Source organism: Lepus europaeus, chromosome 5 (assembly GCF_033115175.1).
Source record: "Lepus europaeus isolate LE1 chromosome 5, mLepTim1.pri, whole genome shotgun sequence".
Lineage (NCBI taxonomy): Eukaryota > Metazoa > Chordata > Mammalia > Lagomorpha > Leporidae > Lepus > Lepus europaeus.
In genome coordinates this window covers 136,341,842-136,362,036 of record NC_084831.1, presented here as the reverse complement: position 1 = coordinate 136,362,036, position 20,195 = coordinate 136,341,842, and the positions used below count along the sequence as shown (strand labels likewise).

Genomic DNA, 20,195 nt, shown 5'->3' with positions numbered 1-20,195 from the left:
TAATTTTCAGTAATTTCAGATTCTAAGGAAAAAAATACTATAACTAAAGGAGATGCTAGTTTCTTATTTCAGTTGACAACAATAAGATTTTTTTAAAAGCAAGAGAGGAACACATACGTTTTGACTGATATTTGATAGTTTGAAAATATATAGGAATATTAACAATTAGGAAGCAGCAAATGCCATTTTACTTTAAAATAAGAGTTAAGTACTGAGAATCATGGATCATTTAGTTGAACCTTTGTGGTGGAAAAGCTACAAAGCCTGCTTTAGGGGCCAGCACAGTGATATAGTAGGTAAAACTTCTGCCTGTGGAGCTGGCATCCCATATGTGCGCCGATTCAAGTCCCAGCTGCTCCACTTTCCATCCAGCTCCCTGCTAGTGGCCTGGGAAAGCAGAATAGGTTGGCCCAGTTGCCTGGGCTCTTGTACCCACACAGGAGACCCAGATGAAGTTGCTGGTTCCTGGCTTCGGTCTAGCTCAGTTCCGGCTTTTGTGGCCACTTGGGGAGCAAACCAGCAGATGGAAGACCTCTCTGTCTCTTTCCCTCTCTGTCTATAACTCTGCCTCTTGAATAAATAAATAAATCTTTTAAAAAAATCTGTTTTATCAGAAGTAATCTGACCTAGTGGCTTTCATGGAGACCTAGTGGCTTAATACAATGTTTCAACAAGCATTCACCAAATATGCAATGTTATAAATTCATCTGTTTCTGAAGATACAATTGCACATGATAAAAGAGGCTGACATTACTTTTAGATTTCCATGAGATATACTGAAAAATGCTATAGAAATTCATTTGGTCCTAGATTATTCATAGAAAATGAAGTTGGTAAAATATTTAATAAACTAAAAGAGAAAAAGTTTACAATGAGAACCATATCTTTAAACTCATTGTATGTAGTATCCACATATCACCAGGTTTACAGGTGTTAAAAAAATCATAAGGATATCTAATGATAATATTTTACTTCTCAAATACTTAAATTTATTTTCCAATACCTATTGCCTCTTCCAAATTTTGGTATATAAACTATACATGATTTAGATTTCTCATGGAAGTATGAATTATATAATTATAAAGTATCTTTATGAAAAATATGATTTAAGAGGTTAATTTAAATGTGTTAATTTGGAAACGTGGCCTAACTTTTTAGAAATTTGTTCTGAAATTTAAAAATTCATTTATGTACCTATTTATTTTGAGAGGTAGAGAGAGTATTAGTAAAATGGTGCAGTCTTGTCTATGGTGCAGTCTATACCCTGGACACCGTCCTAGGCTCTAGTTACCACCGCCATTGCTGGAAGCCAAGTGACTACATGGCTCAACCACAGGTGTCAGCTCCACTCCCACCCTGATGAGATTCACTGCTCCTACTTCCCCGCCCGCCCCTCCCTCCCCCAGCAAAGGTTTAGCAGGACCTTTTCCTGAACACGTGGCTCTCTCTCTGTCTCTCTCTCTTATGCTCTCCTTCTCCCTTCCTGTTTTCCCTCTTCACTCCTTCCCTCGGTCTGTCAGGTTTCTCCACCAATAAACCTTACTCTGGTGTTTGGTGTGTTTTGTGACGGCCTTACAAAAGAGAGAGAGAGAGAGAGAGAGAGAGAGAGGGAGGCAGGGAGAGAGTCATCCCATCTCTAGGTTCCTTCCCCAAACGCCCACAAGGAGCCAAGTCAGGCGGAAGTCTGGAGTCTGGAACTCAGTCCAGTTCTCCCATATGAGTGGCAGGGACCCAACTACTTGAGTCATGACTGCTGCCTCCCAGAGTCTGCATTAGCAAGGAAGTTGGAGTCAGAAGCTGGAGTTGGGACTCAAACCTAGTACTCTGGTGTATGGTGCAGGCATTTCAAGCAGCTATGCCAAATGCCTGTCACTGTTCTGAAATTTTAATCTTAATAACACAACAAATTTGATTGCTGAGGTGGTTAATAGTAGTATTTGGTTTTAGAAATTGGCAACTGATTCACACTGAGAGGTGGCTATCAATCTTCAAAGCAAGAAACATGATTCTAAAAATATTATGATCTCTATTAACAAAAATTTAGATCACATATATTTTACATATTTTACTTCATGAATACAGAATATGCAAGGAACAGCTGCTTGCCATTACTGAACTAAGAAATTCTGGTTGGTTGAAATTAATGATATTCTCCATCTGGTTTGAAACACAAGGCACCATTTCATAACTACTGTGAAGTTCAGTCAGGAAGAAATCTATTTGATTTTCAAAGTAAAGCATAAATTTTCCATGATTCAAGTACAGTATCTACATCAAATATAAAGTAATATATAGTATCCATGGGAAATGTGCACAATAAAATTATGAAAACACATGAATGAATATGTGAATGGTATTACTAATGTGTTTACAGTGATAATATGTAATAATTTATGCAAACATCTAATCACTGATTACACACAAACTGTTGTGATAAAATGAGATAAAATATTTAGAAAACGTCTATTGAGAACATTTAACACACTGTAGGAATACAAATAGAAAAAACAAAAAGTAACTAATTCAGATACAATTAATATTTTTTGAAAAATTTCCTGCCTGCTAGAGAGATCCTAGGTAGAAATTCCTTCCTTCTTCTCTTTAACTAAGTGGCTTTAATAAATTTAATAAATACTGGTAACAGAGAAAAACATAAAGAGCCAGAATATGAAAAATTTACCAATTTCTGTGCCAAACTCATCCCTGGAAAAAGGCAGTGTGACAGAATCAACAAGGTTATATAATACATGAAAGACTCATATAAATATTAAATTTTACCTTAAATACATTAGCAGAATTTAGATGGCAAACAAGATTGCTATAAAATGTCTACATCTTCTCAACAGTCAGAAAATAGAGTTTAGTAATTTGAAACTAAAGCAAAATCATGACAAAATTAAACTGTTATGATTAAATACATTGGAAAATAAAACATAATAGTTTATACATTTTAATAACTGCAGAACAGAAAAAAATAGAAACAATTTCTCAACAGAAGTCAGGATCCTGAAGACATCAGTTTAAATTAAACATTTTAGAAAGTAATGAACTTCTAGCAGTAATTAATTTTCCTGGCCACGGACTTTTTTATAGAGATGCATCAAAGGTTAACTTGGAAAACAGTAGTAAGTTAATAAGTTAGCTTGTTGAATATATATGTTACATCTGAAATCATTAGCAACAGGCCACTTTCATACTAAGGAATCATTTACAAAGCAGGAGTGTGTGCAAGCTGAGAACAAAACCCTATTTATAGCACATGGACACATTGTTTATTATTGCTTCGGTCATCACCTTACCTGAGCTGTAGAAAAGGTCAGGTCGTTCGAGAATATCTCCTTCATGGATGTATGGCTCAATTCGATCGTCACCATACAAATACTGCTCACTTTCATCCATCTGACGACTCTCCACCATCTCTAGCCACTGAGAGTTATGCCAGCGAAACTTTTCACTCTGAATTTTCTTAGCCCATTCTTCATCATATTCCTATGGAAAACAAATAGTCAACAGTTAAAACTGTTACTGTCCAGACTTTCTGCCTTGGAACTCAGCAGCACTTGAAGAAAATTTTGAGGACTTTAATTTGGGTTAAAGGGAGTGTTAAAAAATTGCTCATAACTAATAAAAAACAATTAAATACATTTTTTAAAAATTTATTTGACAGGTAGAGTTATAGACAATGAGAGAGAGAGAACAGAGAAAGGTCTTCCTTCTGTTGGTTCACTCCCCAAATGGCTGCTACAGCCGGTGCTGCGCCGATCTGAAGCCAGGAGCCAGGTTCCTCCTCCTGGTCTCCCATGTGGGTGTAGGGGCCCAAGCACTTAGGCAATCCTCCACTGCCTTCCTGGGCCACAGCAGAGAGCCGGACTGGAAGAGAAGCAACCGGGACTAGAACCCGACGCCCATATGCAATGCCAGCACTGCAGGCAGAGGATTAACCAAGTGAGCCATGGTGCTGGCCCTTAAATACATATATTAAGGATGTATCTGGATTATTGATCAACAATGGCAATGCAAACATCAGAGAAATTTAAATTTCATAAAGTCTTACTTAAATATTAATTATTTCCAGAATTTCAGTAAGCGATCAGACTTCAGATTCCAAAGATTCCTATGGCTATAATTACTTGTGGCACTAATGACAACATGTGGTTAGCATTCAGATGATCTCTTTTGCTATGTCTTAGTATAGATAAACAGTAGGGGGCAGAATCACCAATAAAGTATTTCCTTTGACTGCTGAAATGGTTTACCACAGAAAATAGCATAATTTAATTTAGTTTGGTTTTTCAATTACACAATAATGATGTTTTCTTATTTAGTGATACAGCATGAGCATCTCTAACCTGAAAATCCAAAATCCAAAATGTTCCGAAATCTGAGACATGTTGAGAATGAACATGATACTCAAAAATCTTGGACTTCAGATCATTTCAAAAACATTTATTTATTTGAAAGGGAGAATTACAGAGAGGGACAGACAGACACACACACACACACACACAGAATATCTTTGATCCACTGGTTCATTCCGTAGATAGCTGCAACCAGGAGCCAGGAACTCCATCTGAATCTCCCACATGGGTGGCAGGGGTCCAAACACCTAGATCATTTTTTGCTAGTTTTTAAGGCACATTAGTAGGGGGCTGAATTGGAAGTGGAGCAGCCAGGACTCGGACAAGCACTGATACAGGATGCAGGCATTGTAGGTGGCAGCTCCATCCCCTGTGACACGATGATGGCCCTGACTTTAGACCATTTTGGATTTTGGATTAGGTTTGCTGATCTGGTAAAGTCTATGAAAATATTCCAAAATGCAAAACAAAACAAAAGCCAAAACCCCTAAAATCTGAAGCACTTCTAGTCATAAACTTTTCAGATAAGGGATCTTGAACCTCTATTTCTTTAAATGTCTGTGTTGTGATCACACAATCCTTAGAAGCAAGACTGACTTTTTCCTTGACAAACGCATCTGTAACACCTGTCACAGAAAAAGCTCTTGGTAAATGTCATTGAAGAACAAATAGATCACTTAAATCTATAGTAGTACCTATGGCCTTACCTTTCCCATAGGCTGTGGCTACTTCTGACTAATATGAGCACTTTACAGTTAGCAATAGTACAAAGGTGGGAAAAAAGTGTCACATATTTGACATCCTAATTCTAGGGTTCTTGGTTTTAAATTCCTCTGTCATATTGTGTACTGTGTGGTTGTAACCGCTGTAAAAGAGAGTCAGAGGGATGCCAGGCAACAGCACTGTCAAGATGATCACAGTAACTGAGAGATGGATCCAATATACATTTTAGTCAAATGTTGAATAACTTTTAGTCTAAGCTAAGATTCAAGTAAAAAATCATTACCATAGAATAAATGTCTGGGGTATTATAATTTTCTCACTAAAATTTTAAAGTTCAATTTTAAGTAGCATAACTTAAAAGAGTTTATCAATAAATCTCTAAATACTGTCAGCTGTTAGACTGCATGTTCTACATTGGCACAGTTTTCAAAACAGTTAGATGGTCTCTTTTAACTGAGGTTGGTGAAAGTAGAAAATATATATATTTTTTGGCCATGGTCATGCTAATGGAAATTCTTCCAAGAAATTAATTAGACTTTCCTTCTTTTAGTTCTATTCTTCTATTAGTTTTTCTTTTGGTTCTACTCTTCTTTTAGTTCTATTCTTCTATTTAATTCTATTCTTCTATTAGTTGTCTATATATTTATAACTTAATTAGTTAAAACTAAATTAGAGTAAGAGCTGTTATTATTGCATTTTTACTTTAATAAAACATTTGTTATTCAGCTTAGAGAATTTCAATACTTAAACCATGGAAGATCTTTTTATTTATTTATATTTATTTATTAGAAAGGCAGAATTACAGAGAGGCAGAGAGAGAGAGAGAGAGAGAGAGAGAGAGAAGGCTTCCATCTGCTGGTTCACTCCCCAAATGGCTGCAACAGCCGGAGCTGAACTGATCTGAAGCCAGGAGCCAGGAGCCAGGAGCCTCTTCCGGGTCTCCCATGCGGGTGCTGGGGCCCAAGCACTTGGGCTATCTTCTACTGCTTTCCCAGGCCACAGCAGACAGCTGAGTCGGAAATGGAGCAGCTGGGACTCGAACAGGTGCCCATATGGGATGCTGGCAGTGCACACCAGGGCTTTAACCCCCAACACCACAGTGCTAGCTCCTCCCCCCATCTCACTCCCCAGGGAAGATCTTTATCCCCAGCTGCATCTACAATGTTAACTATATAAAGTGACTATTCAGATATAAACAAAACCAAATGCAGATCTTGTTTTTTTTTTTTTTTTTTTTTTGACAGGCAGAGTGGACAGTGAGAGAGAGAGAGACAGACAGAGAGAAAGGTCTTCCTTTTTGCCGTTGGTTCACCCTCCAATGGCCGCTGCGGCCGGCGCATCTCGCTGATCCGAAGCCAGGAACCAGGTGCTTCTCCTGGTCTCCCATACGGGTGCAGGGCCCAAGGATTTGGGCCATCCTCCACTGCCTTCCCGGGCCATAGCAGAGAGCTGGCCTGGAAGAGGGGCAACCGGGATAGAATCCAGCGCCCCGACCGGGACTAGAACCTGGTGTGCCGGCGCCGCAAGGCGGAGGATTAGCCTGTTAAGCCACAGTGCCGGCCCCCAGATCTTGTTTTTATTTTTGTGGTCACTGATTAGATCTGATAGTAATTAAACCAATCATCTAATCACTGATCACACACAGACTGCTGTGATAAAACTAGAGCGTAAACATAAAGCACTTAGAAAATTTATATTGAGAACACTTAATAAATGTTAGCCGTTATTGTTTATTAGTTCAAGTAACAGCTTTCTGAAACAGGTACTATAATTACTGCCATTTTACAAATAAGAAAATGAGGCCCAGAACACTAGAGTAACTTGATCTAGGACATACAGCTGGTTCTATTACAGCAGTTCATACCTTGGGCCAGCAATGTGGAAGACATAGTTAAATGGAGGATAAATGAAGATTTGTCAGGGTCACTAAAAATGGACTCTTCACTGAATGAGATTATACCAAATGACCTCTAAGGTCAACTTTCAGCTCTAAGATTTTGTGAATGAGTTGAACTGTTGACTAAGCAGTGATAGGGAGGCATTAGCTGCTGGTCTGGTAAGTGTAACACTGTATTCTCAGTCATGTTTTCTCTGACCTGGTCACATTCAGGAGTGTAGTAGGAAAGAGGGAGTTGAAAATAATAAGCACCAACATGCTGTTACAAGCAGTTTTGTGGGTGACAGATTTTGGTGGTTCACTCTGGGTTTGCAAAATGAAATAAAATATTGTGATGCCTAATTATGTGACAGCACTGTGATCAGTTTCAAAGTAATTTAGCCTAAATGCTTGATTTAATGAACCTTTTTAAAATTCATGTCTTCAAAAGTACAGATTTTGGTTCTGTATGTGACTTGATAGATGCTCAGTTAAAAAGATCTGTAAGAAGATATTATTGTTACATTTGAAATGGCCACAAATTTACAAAAGTATCCTGACAGTATAAAGAATGAACTTACTTATAGCCATTTTTTCACTATTTAATACACAAGCAAAAAGCAAAACTGTATTTTAGGCAAGAATTTAGGCAAGAAAAATTGGCTTTTCTTCTTAAAGAGAACTTAGTTACAGGTGACTAAGACTCCAAGAATATGCCTTGTAATATTAGCAATCACAATAAGGCCACATTAAATACTAGTACTAATTTGAGTGTTATTATTTCTTTTAAGAATAGCTGCTTGTTTCACTTGGCTCAAAAGGCATAAAACTATCTTTGGTGGGGAGCTGGAAGATGGGCACTGTGGCACAGTGGGTTAAGCCATGGCTTGGGAGATCTGCATCTCATACCAGAGTGCCTAGGACTGAGTCCTGCCACTGCCTCTGATCCAGCTTCCTGCTCAGGCGCACCCTGGGAGAAACAGGTTAGTGGCTCAAGCACCTCGGTCCCTGTCAGTTACTCAGAGAACTAAATGATGTTCTAGGCTCCTGGCTTCAGCCTGGCCCAGTCCTGGCTGTTGTGGGCATTTGGGGAGTGAACCAGCGGATGGAAGGTCTCTCTTTACATCTGTCACTCTGCCTTTCAAATAAATACAAACAAATAAACTTTAAAAGTAACTTTTCATTTTAGTAGATTTATAAATCTGAATTATCTGAAAAAGTATTCATGGAAGGTAACAGAAGCACACAGATATCTAGTATAAGAATAGGAATTAAAATTCATTCAAATGTCAAAGCCATATGAAATATGAAGTTTGCTATTTCAGTAACAGTAAAAATTACTTCCTAATAATACTTGTGAAATGTTACATAGTAGTAACATTAAAAAAAGGCTTAAAGTTAATATCCATAAAGTGTATTTAAGCCTAGTAAGTAATGCTCAACAGAAAACATTCCTGCTTACTCAGTTACCATTTTACACTATCTTGTGAGATTTTATTACATTAATTTAGCAGCAACAAAAAAAAATCAATAAATATAGATATGCATAACAAAGATGTTACATCACAAACATGTTTCTAACTTAAGCCTTATCACCCTATATGCTCATAGCAATAACCATTTTTTCTTAATTTTTAAAAAATATATTTGAAAGGCATAGTGATAGTGAGTGAGAGGAGGAAGCGAGAGAAAGAGAGAGAGAGAGCAAGCGAGCGATGGAACACAGTGAGAGAGAGAAAGATTTTCCATCTGCTAATTCAATCTGCAAATTGTAGGACTAGGCCAGGCAAAACCAGGATCCAGGAACTCCATCCAGGTCTCCCACATGAGTGGCAGAGACCCATGTACTTAGGCTATCATGTGCTGCTTTCCCAGGAGTATAGGGAAGTGGATCAGAGGCAGAGCAGTGGAAACTCAAACCAGTGCTCTGATATAGGATGCTGGCATTCCAAGCAGTGGCATAACCTGCTATGCCATAATGCCAGCCTCAGCGATATTCTTATTAATGAACTTAGACATAGAAGCTTAAGGTTGTTTTCCTTTAGGAAAGAAAAACACTATCTATTTAATAAAAGTCCAAAAGTCCAAAATCCAAACACACACCAAAAATATTCATGAGCATCCATGGCTAACTTTTGATGACCTCTTGGTAAAACTGATTTTCTAACCTAGTTAGTAAAAGTACAGAATCAGGCCGGCACTGTGGCTTAACAGGCTAATCCTCCGCCTTGTGGTGCCGGCACACCAGGTTCTAGTCCCGGTCGGGGTGTCGGATTCTATCCCGGTTGCCCCTCTTCCAGGCCAGCTCTCTGCTATGGCCCGGGAAGGCAGTGGAGGATGGCCCAAATCTTGGGCCCTGCACCTGCATGGGAGACCAGGAGAAGCACCTGGCTCCTGGCTTCGGATCAGCGAGATGCGCCGGCCGCAGCGGCCATTGGAGGGTGAACCAACGGCAAAAAGGAAGACCTTACTCTCTGTCTCTCTCTCTCACTGTCCACTCTGCCTGTCAAAAAAAAAAAAAAAGAAGAAATGGCAAAAACTTTAACATAACACTATCAAGGCCTTAAAAGGAGGAGGAGGTGGGGGAGGGGGAGGGGAAGAAGAAGAAGAAGGAGAAGAAGAAGAAAGGGACACACACACACAATCTTCCATTTGCTGGTTCACTCCCCAAATGGCTGTAATGGCTGGGGCTGGAGCTGGGTCAGGCCAAAGCCAAGAGCTAGAAGCTTCTTCCAGGTCTCCCATGTGGGTGGGAGAACTTGGACCATCTTCTGCTTTCCAAGGCACATTAGCAGGGAGCTGGATCAGAAGTAGAGCAGCTGGGACTTGAGCTGGTGTCCATATGGGATGCTGGTAATGCAGACAGTGGCTTAACCTGCTGTGTCACAACACCAACCCCTAATGACTTTCTTAATTCCAATATTAATGACAAGTGTTGTAAAATATTTTAGAATATGAATCATTAAAATTTAGAGATTGAATATGAAACATTAAGGTATGAAAGGTTTACAACAAGTTCATGGAAGGGGGCTGGCATTCTGGTGTAGTGAGTAAGGCCACTACCTCTGACACAGGCATCCCAAATGGGCACTGTTTTGTGTCTTGGCTGCTCCACTTCCCATCCAGCTCCCTGTTAATGGCCTGGGAAGCTAATGGTTTGGGTACCTATCACATGGGAGACTCAGATGAAGCTCCTGGCTCCTGGTTTTAGTCTGGCTCAGCCCTGCCTGTTCCAACCAATTGGGGAGTGAACCAGCAGATGACGACCTCTCTCTTTGTCTCTCCCCCTCTCTCTATAATTTACTTTAAAATAAATAAATAAATTTTTAAATAAAGTTTGTGGAAATGGATGTTATGAAAAACTATGCATCTGGGGTCAATGCTGTGTCGCAGCGGGTTAAAGCCCTGGCCTGCAGTGCTGGCATCCCATATGGGCTTCAGTTTGAGTCCCAGCTGCTCCACTTCCGATCCAGCTCTCTGCTATGGCCTGGGAAAGCAGTGGAGGATGGCCCAAGTCCTTGGACCTCTGCACCTGTGTGGGGGACCCAGAAGAAGTTCCTGGCTCCTGGCTTTTGATCAGTTCAGCTGTAGCCATTGCAGTCATTTGGGGAGTGAACTAGCAGACAGAAGACCTCTCTCTCTGGCTTCACCTCTCTCTATAACTCTACCTTTCAAATAAATAAAATAAATCTTTAAAAAAATGCACAATTTCAAAAATGTTTTTGTAGAAAAATAAACCTATTTTTAATTTCATTTTTCCATGAACTTTTTGAAGTACTCTTTTATTCTTAGCTCTTTCTCTGCCATCTCCAAGCTGCACGGAGGCAGGGACTCAGGTTTGTTCAGAATTCAGCTTTTTTCATTACATACACCCATGGCTGAGGACAGCATTGCTGCTGGAGCTGCAATGAAAGTTATCACTGCTTTACAGGAGGTGCCCTTCATCCATCATGACCTACAACATGGACTCTGTGAAGCTGCCAATGTCTTAGACAAGAGCCAATTCACCACGGTGTGCTGGCATCCAACTGTGATGAGTCTATCTACGCCAACCTGGTGGAGGCCTTCTGTGCTGAACACCTCCTAAGCAACCTATAAGGCCTCTGTAAAGTCCCTGTAAAATTGACAGAGAGAAAAACTCCTATGTAAGTGGTTGGTTGCAGTTGTGTAGTGGTGAAGAACCTTGGCAAAGAATCTAAGGCCCAAGAGTCCTCACATGCAAGCAATGAACACATCTAAAAAAACTGCTTATGTAAAAAAATAAAAAAAAAACCCACAATATTTGTGCCATAAAAATTTGCTCTAGTATGTGGTGGTGTAGCTTTGGGTTTTCAAATGTTTACCAAATAAAATATCTTAGCTGAAATATTCCTGGAGGAATACAATATTCGTTTAAATATTTTAATTTCCTTTTCTTTAGTAGTAGACATTACTCAGAGTCAAACAGTAGCAGTGTTTTCCTCTATGATGAAGGCCACTGATCTCAAAGTTTCTGAAAAGGTTTTCAAGATTTTCTTGAAAATCAAATGCTTTAGCTTTTGGCCTGGATAGTGGCTCCAAAACTTTCAGATTTCAGGAAAAGTTCAGAAGTACATTTTGGATACTAATCAACTGCCATCTACTATTATTGTTTTATCCATTTTAACAGTAAAAATGTGAGGAGGGAATCCCAAAAATAAAGATGTATTTTCCAAGAGAAATCAGATTAGGCCTTATATCCCATCTTCCTTATCCCCATAAGCACAAACATTTTTCCTTCTAAAAATTTTTTTCTTCTAAAACATTTTCCCTCTCCCATTTCAATGAAAGCCAGAAGAAACTTTATTATATTGCAACAAACCATCATTCCAGAATCTCTAGCCTCAGCTACATTCTATTTATATTCTGGGTCTACTCAATGAATATGGTTTAAGTCATAGCAAAGTCATAGTTTCGTTGCATCTCAGAGTCTGAATTTGTAGATACTGATAATTCAGTGTGGTATAACACTAAGGATGCAGCTTAGAAGTCAGGAGTTTAGTTTCCATTTCTCACTTGGGTATTAACTGAAGAATACAACTTTCAAATGGTATTTTACTGTTTCATCTCTGTCTCAAATTTCATTGGTAAAATAAAACAATCTAAGACTTAGCCTTATGATTCGCTTCATTACTTCATAAGGTTGTAGATATAACCATCTCAAGTAACTGAAAAACACAGGTAGTAGACAAATTTCTTTTAAAAAATTAAATAGTAACTCCAGATGAATATCAGTGTCAACATTTTAAATAAATTCAATATATACCAATTAAAATAAACTCTCTCTAACACCCCTCTCTTCTAATCTCTGTTCTTCTCTTATACCCTGCCCCCATACCAGGAAATAACTATGAGAATTCACAGCTCAATCACAACCAAGATATATTATTGGACCCTAACAAGCTTTTCTGGAAATACTCTAGGGATATAGTTGTTTTTTTCTTCATTTTTGAAATACTTCTTTTTATAAGCAGTTGCACCCTCATGTTCTGGCTTTGAGACTTGAGTTTACACCATCTTTAAAGGAAAATGTATTTCTTCTTTTATTTTCTTCTCTTAGCTCCCAACATTAGGATCTTATTGCACTTAGCAGTTCCAATAAATTCTATAAATTCAATAAATTTACAATAGCAAAAAAGCATCATGAAAGACTATGGTTTGATATTACATGGAATGTGCCATCCTTTTTGAAGTTCTACATCATTTTACTACTTAACCAGTGAAACATTATGAAGCCTTAACCAGCCTATTATCAGAGCCTGTTCACTATCAGGAAAACTCTTTGTCACTGGTTTCCGTCACACCTTGTATCTGATTAACACACTATAGGATAACATAGAGCTACATAGATCTGCTTTGTGTTCTGACATAACTGATATAAAACAGATTTTCCTTGCTGCTTTAATGTGGCAGCCCCCTAATTGAGGCTGTAATATGGTTTATTTAATACAATTTTCATACTAAATTAAAGCAGGTCTAGAGTAATTTAGTTGCTCATTAAGATTGAGGTGGTAGTGGCTAAAAAGATGCTTTTTATATCTCGGAAAATATTTCTGTCAGTGATACATATACACAGATATACACATGTTTAAACACAAACATAGTCAAGTAATTGATTTTTATGCACATACTATTTCTCAACAGAATTGTCCTGAGTGTTGACCTTTAGTCTTGATTATGGCATTTTCTAACCAGACCTCTAAGTACAATTATCTCCTCAAACAACCTCTGCTTAAAGCAATGGGGAGGCTAACCTGTGCAAAATCATTCTACATATCATGCCAAGTCAGACCACAAATTAAAAAGATAAAACTAAAAGAAAGTAAGAAATCATGAATTTTCTCATTCATACTACGCTTGAGATCTCCTAAGTCGAACTGCTAACAATTAAAAAAAAAGCAACACATATAGGAAAAAGTGAACATATTCACATTCATGTATATATAAATTCATAAGTGTGTATTTGAGTTCTAAGAATCTGGAAAAATATCCTAAATTCCTGCTCTTTGTTTCTGCAACATAAAAATAAATAACAAAAGATGGTAACCAAGCTTCTCTCACTGAACTCCATTTGACTGCATGGAATTAAAAAAATCAAACGTATACTAAGAAATTAAAATTTACCAAGACTGTAAAAGAATTTTCTGTCAACAATTCACTTGAAAAAGCCATGTTCTGTGTCCACACCCAAACAACAGACCAATAAAAAGTGTCTACTATCTACTCATTTTACCAATTCGTGCTTTTGAAAGCCTGAATTCTAATCCTAACCCTAACCTTAGCACTATAAAACATTCTCTATTACTTTCTTTCTTTTTTTTTAAACTTTTGTTTAATGAATATAAATTTCCAAAGTACAGCTTATGGATTACAATGGCTTCCCCCCCCCCATAACTTCCCTCCCACCCACAACCCTCCCCTTTCCCACTCCCTCTCCCTTTCCATTCACATCAAGATTCATTTTCAATTCTCTTTATATACAGAAAATCAGTTTAGTATATATTAAGTAAAGATTTCAACAGTTTGCACCCACATAGCAACATAAAGTGAAAAATACTGTTGGAGTACTAGTTATAGCATTAAATCACAATGTACAGCACATTAAAGACAGAGATCCTACATGATATTTTTAAAAAATTGATTAAATTTCTATGCAATTTCCAATTTAAAACCAAGTTTTTTTTTTTTCATTTTCAATTATCTTTATATACAGAAGATCGATTCAGTATATACTAAGTAAAGATTTCATCAGTTTGCACCCACACAGAAACATAAAGTATAAAAATACTGTTTCAGTACTAGTTATAGCATCATGTCACATTGGACAACACATTAAGGACAGATCCCACATGAGACGTAAGTACACAGTGACTCCTGTTGCTGACTTAACAATTTGACACTCTTGTTTATGGCGTCAGTAATCTCCCTAGGCTCTAGTCATGAGTTGCTGAGGCTATGGAAGCCTTTAGGGTTCGCTGACTTCGATCTTATTCCGACAGGGTCATAGTCAAAGTGGGAATTCTCTCCTCCCTTCAGAGAAAGGTACCTCCTTCTTTGATGGCCCCGTTCTTTCCACTGGGATCTCACTCGCAGAGATCTTTCATTTAGGTCTTCCTTTCTTTTTTTTTCCAGAGTGTCTTGGCTTTCCATGCCTAAAATACTCTCATGGGCTCTTCAGCCAGATTGGAATGCCTTAAGGGCTGATTCTGAGGCCAGAGTGCTATTTAGGACATCTGCCATTCTATGAGTCTGCTGTGTATCCTGCTTCCTATGTTGGATCGTTCTCTCCCTTTTTGATTCTATCAGTTAGTATTAGCAGACACTAGTCTTGTTTGTGTGATCCCTTTGACTCTTAGACCTATCAGTGTGATCAATTGTGAACTGAAGTTGATCACTTGGACTAGTGAGATGGCATTGGTACATGCCACCTTGATGGGATTGTCTATTACTTTCTTTTCAAGATATGGTAAGATAGTTTTTATAGTGTTCTCTATGACTGGGGACATTATAAATAAATCGAGATTTTCTGTCTCATACAACTGTTCCTGATAGTGAGGAGCATCGATGACAGATGCTACTTTTAATTTATACTTGTTGATCTAATTTTAATTAACTGTTCTTATTGACTATGATTTTATCTGACCTTGGCTGAAGACAACATCTTATTTCCCAAGTTTAAAGTACTAGAGCTAGGCATTAATTCAAAGTTATTAAAACATACACTCTCCTCATGATTAATATTAGAGTTACTAAAAACTGAGGTTACTAAAAAAGCAATTCAAATCAATTGGCAATCTACAAAAAGAGTTAAAGATTTTAAAAGCTATTATTAAAAATGCTATATTGGTCTATTATGCTATGTTATATGTGTGTACATATTGTATGTCCACATGGGGAAATTTTATTAAAAGTCCTATTTTAAATGGCTTATAGATAAGATTGTCCATAAATTTAAGCTGCTAAAATCAATCAAAGATACATTTTAATTTGAGTGACCTGAATCTGTGTATCATATGTTTTAAACTTGTTGGTAAAAAGAAACTAAAAACATTTTATATGGTTGTGCTTAAGTTTGCTGGTTAAACAAACTACACCATGTTAGATATTTAAGAGGTGTTTTCAAATACATGATTCTTAAAATTTATAGAAGGCATTGGACCTTCTGGTAAATGTTTTCTTAAGTTGTTATCTAATGGTTAAAACGGTTTGCTAAGTATTCATGTGATATTGCTATTGTCAGCAAGCGATCTAGGACTTGCTCCCTCATTTCTCTATTCTAAGCCCAACTTGTTCTTTCATTTCTCTATTCTCTTCAAGATAGGAAACTAAATCTATTATGAAGGAATCTGTAGGACGCACAATTTAATCTTTAGACCTTATAAAAGAGATGGCTAACATTTTTCTGTAATAGCATACCCAAAATAAGAACTTAAATAATAATCTCATAGCTAGATTCACTTCGCCATCAGCAAAGTATACAGTAAGTAGAAAAAACCTCCCTTTCAGACCAAAGGGAAAGAAAGTTTTAAAGTGAGAATATAATTTTCCTCAAGGGCATTGTCTACCTTAGAAAAACTACTACAGAACATGCCTGTGACTATAGACTTGTAGTTCAGGCCACCGAAGATTAGAGATGGGACACGGGCACTCCCTTGACTTGCATCCTCTGGTCTGCTTTAACACAAACCAGGAGGAAAAGAAAGCTAGGCATCAGAAGCAATGGGTGGCAAGCCTATTAATGGCTGATCTATACAGTGATCTGCCCTCAAGGAGACCCAACAGGCCAGTCCACTGCAGTGGCTTTCAATGTGGTAAGCCTGGGCTTCAGCAGAAGTCAGCTTGTGAAGAGCCCTGGCAGCTCTGCCAAAAGTTGGATCACTGGAAATGGACCTGCCCTGGAGTCGAAGGATGCCCAGGTCAGAGCCACAGATCTTATTGGCTCTAAGCTGAAAAGCCCTTCACTCAGCCCAACTTCCAAAGTGACCACTGCAGCTGAGGGTGTGGTCAAGTAGGGTCAGCAACATTGCAGGCAGAACTGTAAATTTCTTGTTAGAGATGCCCCCTGCCTTTACCTGGCCAGCTCTCCTCCCAGGCCAGCCAAGTAATGAAAGTCAACAGAGTGCCTTCCCCTAGGAGGTTCACACCTCCCTTAGGATATACCCCATGTGAAGAGATAGATAGGTCTGGGCCTCTTAACTTACAAGGCCTAAAGCCCACCAGATTATTATCAAGCCCCTTCTATCAGGTTCTATTTGCCTCTCAATCAGAAAACTTAATTGTAGCTTAGACAGCACCTTTCTTAGCTCCTCTAAGAATGACTCTGTCCTTTGTTCTAGACCCTGTCTAGTGTACTTGGGCCTCATTCCTTTGTAATCATAACCTCTACTCTACCACCAATGGCTCTACTCCCAACCTGTGTGTACTGATGGTCCTCTTCCCCACTTAATGCTGTATAATTGTTCAAACCTGGTTAATGCCACTCTTAGGATCATTGGTTACTATTCTCACTCTGTCTTTTATGACCTTCTCTAAATATGATCAGAGTCGGCAAACTTGGAAGGCTTCCATAGCCTTGGCAACTCATGACGAGAGCCTAGGGTGGTTACTGGCGCCATAAACTAGAGTGTCAATTTGTTGCGTCAACAACAGGAGCCACTGTGCACTTGCTCCTCATGTGGGATCTCTGTCCTTAATGTGCTGTACATTTTGATTTGATGCTATAACTAGTACTCAAACAGTATGTTTCACTTTGTGTGTCTATGTGGGTGCAAACTGTTGAAACCTTTATACTAAATTGATCTTCTGTATATAAAGAGAATTGAAAATGAATCTTGATGCAAATGGAAGGGGAGAGGGAGTGGGAGAGGGGAGGGTTGCGGGTGGGAGGGAAGTTATGGGAGGGGAAAGCCACTGTAATCCATAAGCTGTACACTGGAAATTTATATTCATTAAATAAAAGTTTAAAAAAAAAAAAAAAAAAAGAAGGGCTCCCATTCAAAATCTTGGTGATACAAACCTATGACTGCACCAATTAAACATTGGCCTGTCTCAATTCCCCTCAGATATGGAACAAGATAAGGATGTCCACTTTCACTGCTCTTATTCAATACAGTACTGGAAGTTTTAGCAAGCACAATTAGGGAGGAAAAAGAAAGAAATGGCATCAAAATTGTAAAAGAAGTCAAATTATTCATGCTTGCAGATGACATGATGTAAAAAAAAAGTAGCTTTTTTGTATGCTAATAATGAACTCACAGAGAAATCAAGAAAAAAATTTCATTCACAACAGCAACAAAAATAAAATATTTAGGAATAAATTTAAGAAATCTCTACAATGAAAACTGTCAAACACTGATGAAAGAAATCATCAAGGAAAAAAAAAAAAACAGAAATGTATTCCTTGCTCACGGATTGGTAGAATCAATGTCATTTTTTTTTTTTTTTTTGACAGGCAGAGTTAGACAGTGAGAGAGAGAAAGAGAGAAAGGTCTTCCTTCACCCCCAAATGGTCACTACGGCCGGCGCGCTGTGCCAATCTATAGCCAGGAGGCAGGCGCTTCCTCCTGGTCTCCCATCATGGGAGACATAGAGACAGAGAGAAAGGTCTTCCATTTCCGTTGGTTCACCCCCCAAAGGCCGCTGCGGACAGCACACCGCGGTGATCTGAAGCCAGGAGCCAGGTGCTTCTCCTGGTCTCCCATGCGGGTTCAGGGCCCATGGACTTTGGGCCATCCTCCCCTGCACTCCCCAGCCACAGCAGAGAGCTGGCCTGGAAGAGGGGCAACCGGGACAGAATCTGGCACCCCGACCAGGACTAGAACCCGTTGTGCCGGTGCCGCAGGCGGAGGATTAGCCTATTGAGCTGCGGCACCGGCCAATCAAATCTTAAAATGTCAATTTCACTCATATATGTTATCTTTTTTTTTGTACTCTGTTACCACAGATCAGGGAAAACATGATATTTGTCTTTTTTATGTCACTTAGTACAATGGTTTCCAGTTGCATCCATTTTGTTGCAAAAGACAAGATTTCATTTTTTAAAAATTATTATTATTATTATTTTGGACAGGCAGAGTGGATAGTGAGAGACAGAGAGAAAGGTCTTCCTTTTTGCCATTGGTTCACCCTCCAATGGCTGCTGCGGCCGGCACATCTCGCTGATCCGAAGCCAGGAGCCAGGTGCTTCTCCTGGTCTCCCATGCAGGTGCAGGGCCCAAGGATTTGGGCCATCCTCCACTGCCTTCCCGGGCCATAGCAGAGAGCTGGCCTGGAAGAGGGGCAACCAGGATAGAATCTGGTGCCCCAACTGGGACTAGAACCCAGTGTGCCGGCGCCGCAAGGCAGAGGATTAGCCTGTTAAGCCACGGCGCCGGCCAATTTCATTCTTTTTTATGGCTGAGTAATATTCCAGTGTGTTTGTGTGTGTGTAATCACATTTTATTTTTTATTCTGTCATCAGTTGATGGGTATTTGGGTTGATTCCATATCTTAGCTATTGTGAATTGAGCTGCAATAAACATGGGGGTGCAGATAACTTTCATATTCTGATTTCATTTTGTTTGGGTAAATTCACAGGAGTGGGATGGCTGGGTCATACAGCAGATCTATTTTCAGATTTGAGGAATCTCTATACTAATTTCCATAGGATTATACTAGCGCACATTCCCACCACAGTTGATTAGGGTACCTTTTCTCCCACATCTGGCCAGCATTTATTATTTTTTGATTTCTACATAATAGCCATTCTACCTGGGGTGAAATGATACCTCAATGTGGTTTTATTTGCATTTTCCTGATGACTAGTGAGCACTTTCTCATGTGTCTTTCAGCCATTTGAATTTCATCCTTTGCAAAATGCCTGTTCAAGTCCTTTGCTCATTTCTTAGCTGGATTGTTTCTTTTATTGTTGTTGAGTTTCTTGAGCTCTTTATAAATTCTGAATCTTAATCTCTTAATAGTTGCATAGTTTGCAAATATTTTCTCCAATCCTGTCGGTTTCCTTTTTAAACTTCTTATTCAGTAAGTATTAAGCCTTTTTACTGTATTGTAAATTCAAAATATGCTATCTCAAAAGCTAAAAAAAAGACAGAAAGAGGGTGGAAGGAAGGGAATATCATTATGTTCTTAGAATTATATCTAGGCCGGCACAGTGGCTCACTTGGCTAATCCTCGACCTGCAGCACCGGCACCCTGGGTTCTAGTCCCAGATGGGGCACCGAGTACTAGTCCCGGTTGCTCCTCTTCCAGTCCAGCTTTCTGCTGTGGCCCGGGAAGGCAGTGGAGGATGGCCCAAGTGTTTGGGTCCCTGCACCCGCATGGGAGACCAGGAGGAAGTACCCAGCTCCTGGCATCGGCTGGGCGCAGTGCCAGCCATGGTGGCCATTCGGGGAGTGAACCAATGGAAGGAAGACCTTTCTTTCTGTCTCTCTCTCACTGTCTGTAACTCTCTCTCTAACTTTGCCTGGCAAAAAAAAAGAATTATATCTACAAATCACATCAAATCTATTAAAAACTAATTAAAATTTAAAAATAAGCAAAAATAGCATTTTTGAAAACATTAAACCAATTTTAATAACAAATTTTGTTATTAATTTTTATCAAATTTTTATTAACATAGTATGATAACTAAAAAAATTAACATATTAATTAATAAAATTTTATTATAACATCTTATTAATTAACATCTTAATAAATTTTATTGCTTAACATATTAATAAAAT

At 38.7% G+C, this 20,195-nt stretch overlaps 1 protein-coding gene and 1 pseudogene across 3 annotated transcripts in view; one reads left to right on the top strand and one right to left on the bottom strand.

Moving 5' to 3' along the window:
• The window catches only part of KIFAP3 (kinesin associated protein 3), a 179,792-nt gene that overhangs the window by 39,619 nt on the left and 119,978 nt on the right, over positions 1-20,195 (bottom strand). For all 3 annotated transcript variants that reach the window (XM_062192739.1, XM_062192740.1, XM_062192742.1), the window contains exon 18: positions 3,300-3,489. In XM_062192739.1, the coding sequence (XP_062048723.1) occupies positions 3,300-3,489 (190 nt within the window). The remainder of the gene's footprint in view (positions 1-3,299; positions 3,490-20,195) is intronic.
• Positions 10,832-11,196, top strand: LOC133760517 (small ribosomal subunit protein eS12-like; annotated as a pseudogene).